Here is an 18,814-nt window from a genome sequence, read left to right as displayed (position 1 = left end):
ACTTGAGCAGCTTTTTAAAGACTATTAGCCAAATTTGCAGCATAGTCTCTGACAGAGCAGACAGTAAGAAAAGTTATTTATTTTGAGACAGGGTCTCGCTCTGCCACCCAGGCTGGAGTGCTGTGGTGCTACCTTGGCTCACTGTAACCTCCGCCTCCCAGGTTCAAGCTGTTCTCCTGCTTCAGCCTCCTGAGTTAGCTGGGATTACGGGAATGTGCCACCATGCCCAGCTAATTTTTGTATGTTTAGTAGAGACAGGTTTTTGCCATGTTGGCCAGGCTGGTCTCAAACTCCTGACCTCAGGTGATCCTCCCGTCTCTGCCTCCCAAAGTGCCAAGATTACAGGTGTGAACCACCGCACCTGGCCAAGAAAAGTGACCTTGAGCCCTGCTGTATCATCACCTTCTTCTTATACTGCTGAGTTGGGCATGAAGGACTTGGAATGAGTCAGTAATAAGAAAATTTTTATTTTTGGTAGGGGTAGTTATGTTTCTTCAAGACTCTTCCAGAGGCGAGTTTACAAACGAATGAACTGGTGAATGAGAATTGTCCAGATGTGTGTGTTGATGAATTCTGCTTATCTTTTCCTGGGGCACAGAGGACACCCCAGTGCTCTCTCTTCATGGCCTAAGAAGTTGGGAACCTACTTGGGAAACTCTTCTTATTTAAAAGGCTAAAATTTGGGTGTTCTGTTTTACAGCTATCACTGAGGCAAGAGAAGAAGCCAAGCCTTACCCGCTATTCCTGGGACCTTTTCCAGGGAGCCTGCAAACTGACCACACACCGCTGTTATCCCTTCCTCACGCCAGTGGGTACCAGCCTGCCTTGATGTTTTCACCAACCCAGCCTGGAAGACCACATACAGGAAATGTAGCCATTCCCCGGGTGACCTCTGTCGAGTCAAAGCCCCTACCACCTCTTGCCTTCAAACACACAGTTGGACACATAATACTTTCTGAACATAAAGGTGTCAAATTTAATTGCTCCATCAGTGTACCTAATATATACCAGGACACCACAATTTCTTGGTGGAAAGATGGGAAGGAATTGCTTGGGGCACATCATGCAATTACACAGTTTTATCCAGATGATGAAGTTACAGCAATAATTGCTTCCTTCAGGTATGTGTTCTTGCTTCCTTTTTTATTTTTTTAGTTTTAATATTTATTTATTTATTTATTTATTTATTTATTTATTTATTTATTTATTGAGACAGAGTATCACTGTGTAGCCCAGGCTGGAGTGCAGTGGCGCGATCTCAGCTCATTGCAACCTCCACCTCCTGAGTTCAAACGATTCTCCTGCCTCAGCCTCTGGCATAGCTGGGATTACAGGCGCCCACCACCACACCCAGCTAATTTTTGGGTTTTTTTTTTGTATTTTTTGTAGAGATGAGGTTTCACCATGATGCCCAGGCTGGTCTCAAACTCCTGACCTTGGGTGATCCGGCCACCTCGGCCTCCCAAAGTGCTGGGATTAGAGGCATGAGCCACCTTGCCAGGCCTCTTCCTTTCTTTTTAAATGTCATTATGTTAATGCTGCCTCAAAAGCAAAAGCCTTTTGTTTTCTGTTTAAGCAAACCACTGGTCCCTTTAGAAAGCTGAAGGATAACTGACAGTGTGTGTTCAATCTGAGCTTGGCAGTGTTGGAACTGTTGGTTAACAGAGACTCAGGGGCTGGGCCTGGGAGGCTACTTCCCACCTGACCTACATATCATATCAAGTACAGCTGGACCCAAGAGCTCTACCAGTGAGTGGGAACAGTGTTTCTTACCGGGTAGGAGGAGACGTCAAAATCACCCTGGCCATGTGGGGCTTTTTAAACAGTGCAATTGTTTGAGCTAGAGAGTTCTGGGCTATAGTGTGCTATGCCAATTGGGTGTCTGCATCAATATGGGGATACCCCCACCACCACCAAAAGCAGGGGACCACCAGGTTGCCTAAGGAGGGGTCAACTGGCCCAGGTCAGAAATGGAGCAGGTCAGAACTCCTGCACTGTTCAGTAGTGGGATTGCACCTGTGACTAGCCACTGCATTCCAGCCTGGGCAACATAGTGAGACCCTGTCTCAAAAGAAAAAAAAAACCCAAAAAATAAAAACCAGTGCAGCTCTCTCATCCCTTCAGTTACCCTGCCACCCCTGCCTTCCACCTCTCCCCACCGCCTCCCAGTGCTGATGTAGCCCCCGTGCACCGTGGGGCAGGAAGAGATGGAAAGTCTGTCTCTGGAAATGAGACTGGCCCTAAGCCTCAGACCATCATCTCAGTACTCCACTTTGTTTTTTAAGAGCAAGCTAGATGAGGTGGGGGGTTGTGTGTGACAGGGATAAGCTAAGCCAGGACCTGTATCTGGAATACTCTGTTTTCCTGGAGACCCAGCTGTCATGTCTCAGAATGCTGCAGACGGGCAGGTAGATGCTTCTCTTCACGCCACCCCTTTTGTATTCTCCACTCTTTCCTCTTAGCCAGATGGTGTTTTGCTTTTCTGTTTTTGTTTTTTGCATCAGGACTTCGTTGCATGCACAGTTTTAGAATTGGGTTGGCCTGTGGTTGTTAAAAGCACAAAATGAGGTCAGAGCCACACAGCGTGGAAGCAAGAACCTTTTTCCTGCAATTCCTCCACTTTGGAGTGGAGCCTTCTTTGATCTGTTACATTTTCACTTTCTGTGACATGATACTTGGCACCGTCCCATACTGTGTCATGCCTTTTAGTGAATCATTTTGTTTCCTTTTCAGAAAACTACCTCACAATTACCACAGACCTAACTACTCAGGTTAGTGTGCCAACACTTCCACAAGATGTGCCCTTTTATTTACATTTTTTCCCCCAGGCTGTAGGCTTGCTTAGTGGATAACCCCTTAGCCTCCAGGCAAAAAATGCAACTTCCACATTATTCTGGCTGGGTCTCTTGGCAGCCGTTCTCAGCCAGTGGCTAAGACTGCTTAGGAGATTTGACTGTTTTTTCTGCATCAACTATAAAAAGCAGATGTCTTATAATTACATAGACATAGCTTCTGAAGAGAGAAGTAAAACTATCATTTAATAATAAGTGAATGACCGGGGTGGGCGGATCACGAGGTCAAGAGATCGAGACCATCCTGGCCAACGTGGTGAAACCCCGTCTCTACTAAAAATACAAAAATTAGCTGGGCATGGTGGCACACGCCTATAGTCCTAGATACTCGGGAGACTGAGGCAGGAGAATCGCTTGAACCTTGGAGGTGGAGGTTGCAGTGAGCCAAGATTGCACCACTGCACTCCAGCCTGGCAACAGAGCGAGACTCCATCTCAAAAGAAAAAAAAAAAAAGAAGTGAATGAGGAGTAGTTTAAAGATTTGAAGAACAGCAAGCTGGCACATTGGTCTCATTGGGTATCACCTAGGAGGGGAGCATAGCTCTACCTTGCTGTCTCTCTGGACTTGGCCAGTGTATGACTGTGGGTGAGCTGCCTCATCTTCCCTGGTCTATTTTCCAAAGGAAGAGATGGACTTGGACCATGTGACTGCCAGCTCTACTTCTGCTCTCAGATGCCATGAGCTGTTCAGAGGACTTAAATTGCAGAGTTTTAAAATTGTGATTAGTCAGTTTCTTGTTTTGGACCCATCTCTTTAGAGTGCAGAAGATGACCTGGGTGTTATTTTGAGAACTTTAGAAATTTGGAGTAGTATTTATTCTACTGTGTGTATTCAGCTTATTATATATAAACTCATTTTATTTTATTTTATTTATTTTTTTATTTTTTTATTTTTTTTGAGACGGAGTCTTGCTCTGTCGCCCAGGCTGGAGTGCAGTGGCGCAGTCTCGGCTCACTGCAAGCTCCGCCTCCCAGGTTCACGCCATTCTCCTGCCTCAGCCTCTCCGAGTAGCTGGGATTACAGGCGCCCACCACCACGCCCGGCTAATTTTTCGTATTTTTAGTAGAGACGGGGTTTCACTGTGGTCGCGATCTCCTGACCTCGTGATCCGCCCGCCTCGGCCTCCCAAAGTGCTGGGATTACAAGCGTGAGCCACCGCGCCTGGCCTATATAAACTCATTTTAAAGGAGAAAAATCTTATTTGACCTCCAAACTAAGCCTGAAAGAAAATTTAGTGATCAGAATTTTTGCAGATGATGAGCATTTTTTTTTGGAGGTGGAGTCTCCCTCTGTCGCCCAGGCTTGAGTGCAGTGGCGTGACCTTGGCTCACTGCAAACTCCGCCTCCCGGGTTCACACCATTCTCCTGCCTCAGCCTCCCGAGTAGCTGGGACTACAGGCGCCCACCACCATGCCCAGCTAAGTTTTTGTATTTTTAGTAGAGACGGGGTTTCACCGTGTTAGCCAGGATGGTCTTGATCTCTTGACCTCATGATCCACCCGCCTCGGCCTCCCAAAGTGCTGGGATTATAGGCGTGAGCCACCGTGCCCAGCCATGATGAGCATTTAGTTGAATTAGGTAGCATACAGGATGATACCAAATTTGCCTGTATATGATTCTTCAACTTTATTAAGATAGTGTTCAGGGGCACAGTAGCTGTAGAGTGATTCAATGCAATAAATTATAGTTATAAGAGTTAAGGAAAGAGGAAAGAAACACGAAATGCAGCTTAACAGTTAAAGATGGGTTTATTTTAGAGAAATAAACCTGAAAGGGGCTTCTGGCCAATTTCAGTGAGGAGCATTATCTTTTATAGACTAAGAGTATATATTAGTTTTAGCGTAGGGGGCTTATCACAAGCTTGGAATGTTTGTATGTTGGGGAGAAGTTTATGGCAGGGTTGGAATGTCTCTGGTCAGAGGGGAGGTTATCTTGGGGCTGACATCTCTCTAGCCGAAGGGGACTTTATCTCAGGGCTGACATGTCTCTGGTCGGGGAGGGGTTTGGAATGTTTTTGGTTGGAGATGTTATTTGTGGTTTACGGTCATGCTGACCTTAGCCATTAGGCTGATGCCCTTTAGATTTAGGCGGTTTTTAATCAAGGTGAACTTTAGAATGACAGTGCTTGTCCAAGATGGCGATACTCCTGCTCTGTCAATAGTTACTTAATCAAGATGACAAATATTTATATAATTTCTTGGCAAGAGAGGATGATGTTGGAGACCCTAAATGTGCATTGTTTTTTTGGTGAGGACACTGAGCCCCGTGAGCAGGGTCACTAGGCAGTGAGCTAGTCTTACTTAAACAGGGAGCCTGATTTGCACACCTGCAGTGACCTTTCTTCTCACATCTCCTGGGCCCTAAGGAAATCTGCTGTGGCTCCCAAGAACAGTGAAGAGTTAAAAAATAGTTTTAGGTTTTCAATATATGTAATTTTGTTAGAAATGCATTAGCCTGAAATTTTGCTGGAGTTGCCATTAGCGACATCTATATGGACTATGTTTATTCAAGAGAATGTGCAATTAAAATCACTAGGGGAAGAGAACATGGATGTATATTGGCAGGGGTCAAAAGGACTCTAGAGAGAAACACCTGGTGTTTTCAGTTTGGTCATGGGACCTTTTTTTTCTAAAAGTTATTAGGATCACACATAGAAATTCCCATAAGAATAAGCAGAATTTATGTGAATTTTTAACATGATGAGGTCTCTAGATTGGGGACCCCATACTTTGTATCTGCACTCATTCTTTAAATATGGCACAATCGTGAGTTACTAGAGACTGACCCTGTGTTTATTTTTCTTTTCATTATACTTTAAGTTCTGGAGTACATGTGCAGAATGTGCAGGTTTGTTACATAGGTATACACGTGCCATGGTGCTTTGCTACACCCATCAACCCATCATCTACATTAGGTATTTCTCCTAATGCTATCCCTCCCCCAGCCCCCCCACCCCAACAGGCCCCGATGTGTGAAAGTTCCCTTCCCTGTGTCCATGTGTTTTCATTGTTCAATTCCCACTGATGAGTGGGAGAATATGCAGTATTTGGTTTTCTGTTCCTGTGTTAGTTTGCTGAGAATGATGGTTTCCAGCATCATCCATGTCCCTGCAAAGGACGTGAACTCATCCTTTTTTATGGCTGCATAGTATTCCATGGCATATATGTGTCACATTTTCTGAATTCAGTCCATCATTGATGGACATTTGGATTGATTCTAAGTCTTTCCCATTGAGAATGGTGCTGTAATAAACATATGTGTGCATATGTCTTTATAGTAGAATGATTTCTAATCCTTTGGGTATATACCCAGTAATGGAATTGCTGGTCAAATGGTATTTCTGGTTCTAGATCCTTGAGGAATTGCCACACTGTCTTCCACAATGGTTGAACTAATGTACACTCCCACCAACAGTGTAAAAGTGTTCCTATTTCTCCACATCCTCTCCAGCATCTGTTGCTTCCTGACTTTTTAATGATCGCCATTTAAACTGGTGTGAGATGGTATCTCATTGTGGTTTTGATTTGCATTTCTCCAATGACCAATAATGATGAGCTTTTTTTCATATGTTTGTTGGCCACATAAATGTCTTCTTTTGAGAAGTGTCTGTTCATATCCTTTGCCCACTTTTTGATGGGGTTTTTTGTTTTTTTCTTGTAAATTTGTTTAAGTTCTTTGTAGATTTTGGATATTAGCCCTTTGTCAGATGGATAGATTGCAGAAATGTTCTTGCATTCTGTAGGTTGCCTGTTCACTCTGATGGTAGTTTCTTTTGCTATGCAGAAGCTCTTTAGTTTAATTAGATCCCATTTGTCAATTTTGGCTTTTGTTGCCATTGCTTTTGGTGTTTTCATCATGACGTCTTTGCCCATGCCTATGTCCTGAATGGTACTGTCTAGGTTTTCTTCTAGAGTTTATATGGTTTCAGGTCTTACATTTAAGGGAAAGAGAAGGGAAAGCATCTGGTCTTTGGTCCTAAAACAGCACCTGTCCTAGTTGAAGATGTGGTTTAGAGTATCTAATGGCCCAGAGCTTTGGTTACTCCTCACACCTTCCGTTGCTCTTACACCCTCTTTCCCATAGTGGCCCCTGCTGTCATATAGCTCTCTCCCTTCCAAAGGAAGAAAGGACTGTGATAAAATCATTTACTCTAAGGAAAGCTGTAACATTCACTGGTGATGTCATTTTAGACACCAAGAAATAGCGATATTGTAAAAATCAATACACATAGGCAAGTACACACTAGTTATCAAAATGGCCATCCTTGCACAAGAAGGTGTTTTCCGGCAATTTGTTATTTGTTGGCTGCATAGTTAAGTGAGGGATGGCTGAACATTGAGGCAAGTTGGGCAGACCTGGTCCCTGTCCTCCTGCTCATGGTTGTGAACAGAATGGAGTGGAAGGGCCAAATCGAACATCAGGTGCAGCAGCACTAAGGTACTGTTGCCTTCAGATTTTAGATTTGTCCTTGAAGTATTAATTTAAGGGAGGAGGAACTGGCACCAGGACTGGGGGAGGTACATTTCTGCCTCTCAGGAGCAACCACATCTTGCAATCAAACCTCAGTTAATTGAAACTTGGGGAAGAAAGATGGAAATAATAGGAGCTCATGGACATTTAAGTACGAATCCCATGTACTCTGGAAAGACTAAGGGAGATTTGGCATCATGCATGAGAATGTCCCTGAAAGATTTTTAAACTACTTGGTCTTAGCTCGTGCGTGTGTGTGTGTGTGTGTGTTTTTAAATTATTTTAATAGTAATATATGTATTTTGTCAAAAACTTGGAAAATACCAAACAAGTACAAAGAAAGAAACAATGGCTTATAACTGCAACTCTGAGAAAAATATTCCAATTATATATAAATAAAATGTTCTTGAAATGAAATTAATCTTTTATTGCATAGATGATTATATATCCTGTTTCATTCAGTTTATATTATGAATATTTCTGTATATTATTAAAAGTCTTCAAAAATTTTTTTTTGTTTTTTGAGATGGAGTCTTGCTCTGTCACCCAGGCTGGAGTGCAGTGGTGTAATCTTAGCTCATTGCAACCTCCACCTCCCGGGTTTAAGCAATTCTCTTGAGTTAGTCTCTTTAGTAGCTGGAAGTACAGGCGCCTGCCACCATGCCCAGCTAATTTTTTGTGTTTTTAGTAGAGACGGAGTTTCATGGTGTTAGCCAGGATGGTCTTGATCTCCTGACCTCATGATCTGCCCGCTTCGGCCTCCCAAAGTGCTGGTATTACAGGCGTGAGCCACAGCGCCCGGCAAGTCTTCAAAATATTTTAAGGTCTTTTATTGCATAGATGATTACATATTCTGTTTCATTCACTTTATATTATGAACATTTCTGTATATTACTAAAAGTCTTCAAAATATTTTAAGGCTGCTATATGCCACTGTAATCTGCTGTTGTGAAATAAAAGCAAATATAGAAGGATGCAAATGAAATTATAAAATTAAAAATTTTTTAATTTTTGTAAATGAAAAATTCTTTTTAAAATGCTGAGTTTGGGGTATATACAAGGGAAGAAATAACTGACGTTCTGCTCCTAGCCTAGGTGCCTTCTTGAGCTAGGCCTGTTCTATGCTAATAATCCCCCCTTTTTTTTCCTATTTCACTTGGATGTCTGTTATTGTTGATGGAGCCAGGAATCATCTTTGATTAATAGGTATAGAAAACATTCAGTGTCTGCTACAGGTTGAGGTCCCTCGAGAGCATTCACCTGGCCTCCTTTATGGGACTTGAGTCACTGGGCTGGGCCTCCTCCTTGGTGCTGTAGCCACTAACCTGCCTCACCTGTATCCAATATCAGCTCAAAACTAGCATATCCGTTTGTCCAGGTTCCAGGACACTGCTTGGCCAAGACCTTTCACTGGAGTCTCCAAAGAAGGGTGTAATTTGGGGTATATATTATAATTAGCTCTGATGTCTAGTATAGGAAGTAAACAGCCCTCTAGCTTGGGTGGAAATGTGCCCTGGTCAGGCGCAACACTCCAGAAGGGCCAGACCAGACGACAGGGAAGCCCAGCTCCGAAGCAAAACCAAAAACTGGTGGGATACTTGTGGTGAGGGGAAAGTATTTGTTGTTTGTTTTCTGTTTAGTCTAGGGATTCCCACTGCTTTTCAAATTCTGGCATAGTTCCCAATGACTAAAGCTGGAAAGATTTTACTGTTTCATTAAATTTTCTTTGTAAAAATGTTAAGTTGGGGCCAGGCACGGTGGCTTATGCCTGTAATCCCAGCACTTTGGGAGGCCAAAGAGGGAGGATTGCTTGAGCCCAGGAGTTCGAGACCAGCCCAAGCAACACAATAGGACCCCATTGCTACAAAAAATTTAAAAAAAAAATTAGGCAGACACGGTGGTGCGCACTTGTGGTCCCAGCTACTCAGGAGGCTGAGGTGGGAGGATCGCTTGAGCCCGGGAGTTTGGAGCTGCAGTGAGCCATGATCCACTCCACCCTGGGCAACAGAGCAACACTGCCTTGAAAACAAAACAAAACAAAAGTGAGTAGTTTGGATCTCCTGACATCCTGTGTCGTTTGGGGCCCCCATCTCCATGCAGGCTCCTGGCACTGTGGATGCTGTGTCTTTCGGGCCCTCATCTCCATGCAGGCTCCTGGTACTGTGGATGCTGTGTTTTTGGGGTCCCCATGGGTTCTCTGTGCTGGGCTTTTCCCTCCCATCTTGCCTTACTGGGGCTGACTGATGCCTGTTGCTGGTTCTTTATTCTGCTGCTCTTGGTGGCAACGAGAACAGAATCTAGAAAATAAAAACCTAATTTCTTTAACCAAACCATCTGCTGGAAAAGCTGTTATTAACCACAGATGCTTGATACTTTCTGACTTGCGTCCTGTTCATAAGACTTCCTTTCAGCTCGAAGTTCCTTGCCCTTGGGTTACCCTGTCAACACCATGTGAACGGTGGCAGGTGAAAACAGGGTGCTTACAGTGGACCTATTTCTTAAATTTTTTTTTTCATTTTTAATTTTTTTGACATGGTAAAATATACATAACATAAAGTCCCCCATTTCAACCCATTTTGAGTGTACAGTTCAGTGGCATTCATGTTTTTGTGCAACCATCAGCACACGTTGTGCATCATCTCCAGAACTCCAGTAGAGTAACCACTACTCTATTTTTTATTTTTATTTTATTTTATTTATTTATTTTTCTTGAGACAGGGTTTCACTGTGTTGCCCAGGCTGGAGCGCAGTGGTGCAATCACGGCTTATTGCAGCCTCGACCTCCCAGGCTCAAGCGATCCTCCCACCTCAGCCTCCCCAGTAGCTGGGACCATAGGCATGAGCCACTGTACCTAGCTGGGTTTTTTTTGTTTGTTTTTTGTTTTGTTTTGTTTTGTTTTGTTGTATTTGTAGAGACAGGGTTTTGCCATGTTGTCCAGGCTGGTCTTGAACTCTTGGGCTCACGTGATCCTTCTGCCTCAGCCTCCCACAGTCTACTTTCTTTCTCTGTGAGTTTGACTACTCCAACTACCTCATATAGGTGGCATCATACAATATTTGTCCTTTTTTTGTATTTCTTTTAAAAAGACTGTAGAGCGTAACTGCTACTTCCAAGTCATTTCTGAGCAGGCTAGACTGGTAGTGGTAAGGACTGAGGGTTAGAGACATGCTGTGTGTGTATAAGATGTGCCTGGGCTAACCCAGCCTGTGCTGCCCTGGGGTAATGGGTTTCTGCAGCTGCTGGCCATGCAGCTGTGCCCAGGTAGTTCCTGTCTAGACACCACCGCTGAGTATGTGCCATTTCTTTTGTCTTCCCTCGTTCAGATGTTTGTATTTGTATTTGACCAAAATCTGATGAGGTTTTTATACCATTTTTCTTAAGCAGTGGTAAAACATTCTGACTATTAAAAAAGTCTTTTTTCCACTCCAGCCCCCAGCCCTCTCCCTGTGGGGAATGGAGGTTACCCAACTCTTGGGTATCTTTCCAGAGATATTCAATCCCTATGTAATCCTATGTATGTCTGTATGTGTGCTAGTCTCCAGCATGGTGTATTAATCTAATAGAATGCTACTCATAGCTGTGGTTAAATCAATACCCAGGGTATTTTTTTGTGGCTATGGAAATTCTGTTTTCAGCTGAATCATGTAATAGGCTATAATTATATTTTACTTCTTGTCTTAGTCTGTTTTCTGTTGCTTATAAAAGAATACTGAAACTGAATAAATTATAAAGAAAGGAAATTTATTTCTCACAGTTAAGGAGGCTGGGACATTCAAGGTCAAGGACCCCCATCTGATGATGGTCTTCTTGCTGATGTGACTCTGCAGGGTCCTGAGGCAGCGCAGGGCATCACATGGCGAGGGGGCTGAGTGTGCTCATGTGCTAGCTCAGGTCTCTCTTCCTCTTCTTATAAAGCTGCCAATTCCACTCCCATTCATTTTTTATCCCATTATTAATCCATGAATGGATTAATCCATTCATGAGGGCAGAGTCCTTATGACCCAATCACCTCTTAAAGGCCTCACGCCTCCATACTGCCACATTGGGGATTAAGTTTTAATACAAGTTTTGAAGGGAATATTCAAGCCATAGCACTTAAGGACTTGGCACTTAATTAATTAATTAATTAGAGACAGGGTCTCACTCTGTCTTCCAGGCTGGAGTGCAGTGTGTGATCATAGCCCACTGCAGCCTCAAACTCTTGGGCTTAAACAATCCTCCCATCTTAGCCTCCCAAGTAGCTGGGGCTACAGGCATGTGCCACCATGTCCAGCTAATTTTTAATTTTTTTTTTGTAAGAGATGGATTCTTGTTATGTTGCAGGCTGATCTCAAACTCCTGGCCTCAAATGACTCTCTCACCTTAGCCTCCCAAAGTACTGGGATTACAGGCATGAGCCACTGTGCCCAGCCCCATAGCAATTCTTGAGTAGCTTTTTGGTTATCTTGAAGTTTCCAAAGCATCAATCACTCACTCTTCTCTAAACTCTACAGGAATGTATGCATCTCCTCCCACCATGACAAAATTATCAGTACTGATATTTATTTATTTATTTATTTATTTATTTAGGAGATGCCTGTCCTGGCTCCCTTCCTTCTGCCTCTGTCTAATCAGGTTACCCTCTGGGTCTGGGGTCCAGCTGTCTTTACTACTATTCTGAGGACCCCCTATGCCTCCTGTGGTCCAGCTCCTGTTTCCTAGAGCCCAGGTCCTCTTTCTTGGCTTTTACTGTTTTTTTTTTTTTCTACTTTCCTAAACTTTATTAAAGAAAAAAGTAATGGTGGTGAACCTCTAGAACATACTCAATTTTCTGGGATTCCTCCCCCGAGAATGTGATATATTGATTTCCAAACATGCCAGAAGTGTACATGGTTCCCAATTGTACTAAATAGGTGAGAAGCTGAAGTCTTAAAGTGTTCATCTGCCAACTTTTCCCAGCCTGTGGTCTGTCCTTGCATCAGCAATAATTGCCTAAACAGTGCCGTGGCTTCATTAATTTTTGTCTGTAGCTGTTTGAGCTCTTCTGTATGCAGCAATCACAGAATTTGAGTAGGTTCATTAAGAACTACATCTCCTGTGTCAAAACCAAGATTATGTTTGTCTAAAGCAACAGGCAAGCCCTCTTTTGATTTGCTTTAGCAACTGCATCCTGTGTCAGGCACTCCTGAACCAAAATTTGAATTGCCTTAAGCATTACCAGGTAATCATCATGACGGTGAACCTGAAGCAGGTTAGCCAAAGCCATCACACCAGGCTTAAAATCAGGATTATTTACATCCAAATTTATCCATGGTTCTGCATTTTTAGTTGCATTGTCAGCAGTTTTTGCATTATCAGGTACTAAGTCCTTGTATTTTTCAGCATTATCTCCATATTCAAATCTAACAGCTAAACCAAGAAGCCAATCAATAGCTTCTTGTTGATATTGAATCTTTAAAGGACAGTTAACATCTCTGAGACACTTTTCGAAGAACTTGGGCCAGTCACTGCTGTGGATGTTTCTTAAATTACCTCTGTCTTCAATCTTGTAGTGTCTGATTTTCTGGTCTTCAAGCCAAACAGTGAAGTTTCTAAATTCTGTTTCATCTTTGCAGTTGAAACCAGTGGGGTTGTGGTAGTTGAGAGCCGTCAGCTTGCATCGGAACATGCTCCCTGCTTCTCGCTCTCTTTGGCTTTTACTCTTTTACTTTGGCAAGGAACCCATCCTTCACTAACTTCCTGGGACTTGCATGCCTGAAAATGCCATTCTTTTTCCTATCTTCACCTTGAGGTAGTTTGGCTGGGTACAGAGCTCAAAAGGAAAATATTTTTTGTTTTAACTTTGAAGTCATTGATATATTTCCTTTGAGTTCTGGGTTGCTCTAGAGAAGCAGGATGTTACTCTGATTCATTCATAAGTGATCTGCTTCTTTTCTCTCTGGAAACTTTTGGGATCTTCACCTCATCTTAGAGTTGTAATGTTCCCTGATGAAGCTCCCCCCCGTGGTGGGTCTTTTCTCTCCTACTCTGCTGCCCAGCTGGGGGCCTGGTTAGGAAAGACCCATATCTTCAGTGCTAGGGCACTTTCTTGAACTAACCCCCCTTCCACAACCACTCTCCGCATTTCCTCTGGAGCTCCTCTGACATGGTGGTTGGGATGCCTAGATTGCTGTTCTGATCCCGGAACCTTTCTGATTGAGCCTCCACAGAGACTGAGCCTCCTGTTTTTCTGGGCAGAGGGAGGAGAGCCAGGGACAGCCCCTCCAGTCTCCAGCCCCACCCCACACCCCGCCCTCCCAGTGGGAGCCTTTCCCTTGGATGTCTAGAAAGCGACAACTATAATGATTTATGGAAAATCTTTGCTGTAATATGGGTGGCACGCGCCCCGTCTGGGAAGTGAGGAGCGCCTCTGCCCGGCTGCCCTGGGATGAGGCCCCTGCCGCCCCGTCTGGGAAGAAGCGAGGAGCGCCTCTGCCCGGCCGCCCCGTCTGGGAAGTGAGGAGCGCCTCTGCCCGGCCGCCCATCGTCTGGCAAGTGAGGAGCGCCTCTGCCTGGCCGCCCATCGTCTGGGATGTGAGGAGCGCCTCTGCCCGGCCCCCCATCTGGGATGTGAGGAGCGCCTCTGCCTGGCCGCCCCGTCTGGGAAGTGAGGAGCGCCTCTGCCCGGCCGCCCATCGTCTGGGATGTGAGGAGCGCCTCTGCCCGGCCGCCCCGTCTGGGATGTGAGGAGCGCCTCTGCCTGGCCCCGCTGGGGGGGCGCCCGCCCCCCCATCGTCTGGGATGTGAGGAGCGCCTCTGCCCGGCCGCCCCGTCTGGGATGTGGGGAGCGCCTCTGTCTGGGAGGTCTACCTCCCACCCTGTCTGGGAGGTCTACCACGGAGGCCAGACACAATGTGGAGGCTGGATGTGGTGGCTCACGCCTGTAGTCCCAGCTCTCTGGGAGGCCAAGGCAGGTTGATCACTTGAGGCTAGGAGTTCGAGACCAGCCTGGCCAACATGGCGAAACATATGAAAAATACAACAGACAAACCAACCAACCAACCCAGCAATGACAAAACAGGTCCACCCTGGAGTCATACTCTAATTTTTTCTATTTTCTTCCCTTTCTGATCCTTTATCCCACTTTCTTTTTCTTCCTCTTCCTTCTCCTTCTTCTTTGTCAAATAGAGGATTGAGTTATTATCATTGATCCATACAAAGTCCCTCTCTCATTTATTTTCTTTAATTCCCAACCCCCATTTCTATTCCCCATCTTCCCATGTGCAACCTTCCTAATACGTTTGATATGCATATTTTGTTTGTATGTATTTTTAGAAATGTTTATTGTTTTGTGTGCAAAAAAAAAATTAATAAAAAAAAATGTGGGTGGCACGGGTCGGGCCTTGCTAATTAATGCAGGCGCCTATTTTTACCAGGCAACTGCTAAGCCCTTCCTGCCATGAATGACTAAAGACAAAATTTTGATTGAGTTCTCTTTGAGTTCTGCATGCTCCTTTTCTATTTCTGGTGTGTATCCTCCTTGCTGGTTGGCTTAAGGTTCTCCTGGGCACCTTATGCAGTCTGATTTCTACAGTCCAGGGTGTGCTTCCAAACCGTCCTTTGTGCCTCATAGTTTCTCAGCTTCTGGGGGCTCTGCACCTCTGCTTCGTACCTCTGGTCTGGGTGCAGTCCCCTCAGGCTGCCTTCCTGGGGCTGTGCCCCACCTCCCTCCTGGCTTTCACTTTCTCTCTGGTCCCTGTCTCCCTGAGTCCAGCTGCAAGCCTGCTGCCACTCCCGGGTCCCAGACCTTGAGGCAGAGCCAGTCTTCAAAGGCACAAGTGTCCTCAATCTGTCCGATCTCATGGTTCACTCTGTTGAGCCCCTGGGTCTTGCCTCAAGAAAATGATGCCTCTTCTAAAGTGGATTTGTGAAATATATAGAAGCACCCCCTCTTCAGTAGCCTTGGTTTCCCTTTGAACTCCAAAGATTAGATCCATCTGTTGTGCAAGATCTTCAGGAACTGCTGAAAGCCAGGGTCACCGCCCAACCACTGGTCATTGCCCACGATGGGCAGGACATCATTCTAGGCACAGAATTCTCCCATCTTTCTTCAGCCCTTCCTGTCACCATGATATCCAGGGGGCTACCAGGAGAGGGTCAGCCAGCTCCTTATTTGGAGATATTTGTCCTGTGTATTCTCTTTTCATCTTCTCCTGGTAACCTCTAGGCATTGTGACATCCAGCCACTGCCCCAAAGCATGAAAGGATCTGGCCTTTCCTTGATCCCTGGGACCTCCCCCATGCCCACCATTCATTCATCAGGTGCATTCCAAAATTATATTGCTCCTACAAAAGAACGAGGGGAAAGGGGAAGACAGAGCATTTCAAGTCAAAGGGATGCCACTCAGATTTACACATCAGGAAATGCAATGACAGGGGACTGTTAACTCCTGGATCCTGGGAACAATAAAGAAGTAATGTTAACCTGAGTAGCTCTGACCCTCCAAGTTCTGACTGATGCCATTGTTAAGCTGTGTCTTAGCTGCTCTATTTATCACAGGCCAATGAGGATCTGCAAAATTGTTGGGTATTGTTGGGAAGAAGTAAATTTAAAATGTTTGGTGCTCAGAAAATTGAATTCAACCTAAGGAAACTGTGTCTCATTCAGACCTGGGGACCTCACTCACTACCACATGTCTGCTCCAGATGCTGACCAGGCTGTGCTATCCCCTGGCAGCTGCCACCCCTGCCTATCAGGCCATGGTTCAGGATGGAGCCCCCTCTACCCTTGACAGCTTCCTGGTCTCTTTTAAGCCTTAAGCCTCAGCCCTTCACAGGTTGAGGGATGAGATTTATTTTGTTTAGAAATAAATAGGTTATACAGGGAAGCAACCTTCTAGGAAGGAAGGTGGAACTTCCATGTTTTTCTTCTTTTTCTTCGTTCCGCTGATCATGGTCTTCTTTGCTGTGTTTAAAGAGCAGTGCCTTTGAGCCAATAAAGAAATCCTCTGGAGAGCATCTGAAAGTATTTAAAAATGTTCCCCGGCTGAGAAGGGTGGCTCGTGGCTATATTCCCAGCACTTTGGGAGGCTGAGGTGGGAAGATGGCTTGAGCCCAGGAGTTCAAGGCTGCAGTGAGCCGTGATGGTGCAACTGCACTCCAGCTTGGGTGACAGAGCGAGACCCCATCTAAAATAAAATAAAATAAAATGTGCATTTCAACATGTAAACACTGGGCATGTCCACTCCAGGAGAGATCATTAAGTATCCAGGGCCTTGCACCTTAGGTGCACCTTCAAGCACATGACCTGTGACTGCTGCAAATACAGTCATGCTGTCAGTGAGAGACCTTACAAAATGATGGCTAGGGCCCCAGAAAGTTCTAAACAGGACAAAGGCTACCAGCTCCATTTTTATAGTTGTTGCAGTCCTGGTAAATTAGGTGAATATTGAAACCATACAAGTATGTTAAATGGAATTAAGTTCTAGTCCCAGGAGGTCATTTGGGATACAGAACAGTTGCCCTTGGCCCCTAAAAACCCATGGAGCCCCCTTAGTCATTGTGCCCACCAAAAACAACTCCACAAATTTCCAAAATGCCTTGAGGGGGCAGTACCCCGATGCAGAGAACCACTGGTGCAGAGTCTACCATAGAAATCAAGACAGTTGGCCGGGCATGGTGGCTCATGCTTATAATCCTAGCACTTTGGGAGGCCAAGGCAGGTGGATCCCCTAAGGTCAGAAGTTTGAGACCAGCCTGGCCAACATGGCAAATCCCTGTCTCTACTAAAAAATGCAAAAATTAATGGAAGTGGTGGCGCATGCCTGTAATCCCAGCTACTGAGGAGGCTGAGGCAGGACAATCACTTGAACCCAGGAGGCAGACATTGCAGTGAGCTGAGATCATGCCATTGTACTCCAGCCTGGGCTACAGAGTGAGACAGAATCTGTCTCAAAAAAAAAAAAAAAAAAAAAAAATCAATACAAGTGATAGCACATATATTTGTCAGGGTTTTTCCAAGAAACCGAACCTATAGGATCTGTATCTACAGCTTTATCTAGAAAGAGAGAGAAAGAGATTTATTTTAAGGAATTAGCTCACACACAGTGGGGATTGACAAATATGGAATCAGCAGGGTGTTGGGTGGAGACTCATGAAAGACTTGATGTTGCAGTCTTGATTCCTCAGGCAATTTGGAAACAGAAGCCCCTCTTTCCCTGGGGACCTATGTCTTTTTCTTATAAGGCCTTCAACTGTTTGGATGGGGCCTACCCCCATCATGAAGAGTAATGTGCTTTACTCAAAGGCTGCTGCTTTAAATGTTGGTGACATGTGAAAAGTACCTTCACAGCAACATCTAGGCTAGGGTTTGACCAAACAACTGAGTACAATGGCCTAGCCAAGCTGACATATAAAATTAACTATCACAGCATATGACAAAGAAGTTGAAGAAGTTTCCATCCTATAATAGGAACTCAAAGGGTAGTCACTGTAAATATCTTCATGTGTTTTTCTTTGCAGCATAACCAGTGTGCAGCGTTCAGACAATGGGTCGTATATCTGTAAGATGAAAATAAACAATGAAGAGATCGTGTCTGATCCCATCTACATCGAAGTACAAGGTAAGTCCACAGACCAGAGTCCCATTGCCAGAGAGCTGTTTGTTTTAGGGCCTGTGTTAAATGTTTTGTGTATAATACTCTAGAGTTTTGCTTGCCCATTTATAACTCTGTATGCAAACCTTGCAAATCTATCAGCACTGAAATTTTACAAGGTACTCCTCTTTGTAGTCTATAAGTAATAATGAAATGAATTCAATTCCTGAAGTTTGAGCTCCATTCTAGGCATTAGGTGAGATAAAAAGAGATTTCAGACTTCCTTGTCCACATATTATTTACAATAAAAATAAGCTGAAGACTTCTTTTTAATAAGCAAAATGCATTCTACCATCCAGTTTCCAGTGCTGGTACCAGATACCACTCACCTGGTCAAGTGGCTATTGGCTTATTATTCAGCATCTTTTCCTGTCTTGCCTATGCAGACAGTGAAACCCTGGAGGGTGAGTGGTTTTCCTCGACTGGCTCAACAGCTCAGCCGGAGACTTCTTTTGGGCACTGGTATCTGTCAGGTGCATGGTTCAGAGAAATTCCATGACATCATATGAAGGTCCGTGGGGATGAAGAGTGAGACATCAGGCTAGGAAAAGGCAATCTGTGCCCTCAAGGAACTTGAACTCTAACGGGCAATGTGAGCTGATGCAAAGGTGAGCCAGGCCAGGTGAGCCCAGGTCCTGGTTTGGTGCCCTGATTCGGGGGTTTGCATGCCTGGTTCTGCAATGGCAGGGCTGCAAGGAGGAAGCATCTTTATTATCACCCTCAGCGGTCACTCCTCACTACCCCTGGGGGCTTCCCTCTGGGGCCCTTGTGACCCTGCTCTCTGAGGTGCCCCTCTTAGCAGAGCCATTAGGTCACCTCCCTTTTCTACTTTATCCTGACCTTCCTCATCACAGGCTTTAGAGCAGGTGATTAGCTT

At 44.8% G+C, this 18,814-nt stretch overlaps 1 protein-coding gene and 1 pseudogene across 2 annotated transcripts in view; one reads left to right on the top strand and one right to left on the bottom strand.

The window, feature by feature from the left end:
- The window catches only part of MERTK (MER proto-oncogene, tyrosine kinase), a 130,338-nt gene that overhangs the window by 31,463 nt on the left and 80,061 nt on the right, over positions 1-18,814 (top strand). Inside the window, exons 2-3 of the mRNA XM_030827648.1 lie at positions 701-1,121; positions 17,804-17,904. Coding sequence (XP_030683508.1) covers positions 701-1,121; positions 17,804-17,904 — 522 coding nt within the window. The remainder of the gene's footprint in view (positions 1-700; positions 1,122-17,803; positions 17,905-18,814) is intronic.
- On the bottom strand, positions 12,242-13,003 carry LOC100582902 (annotated as a pseudogene). The gene has a single exon (XR_179392.3). The product of XR_179392.3 is annotated as an RNA transcription, translation and transport factor protein pseudogene (transcript).

The sequence above is a fragment of the Nomascus leucogenys genome, chromosome 14 (genome assembly GCF_006542625.1).
Source record: "Nomascus leucogenys isolate Asia chromosome 14, Asia_NLE_v1, whole genome shotgun sequence".
In the NCBI taxonomy this organism is placed as follows: Eukaryota; Metazoa; Chordata; class Mammalia; order Primates; family Hylobatidae; genus Nomascus; species Nomascus leucogenys.
The sequence above is the reverse complement of the archived record's forward strand: the minus strand, read 5'-3'. Positions and strand labels throughout refer to the sequence as shown.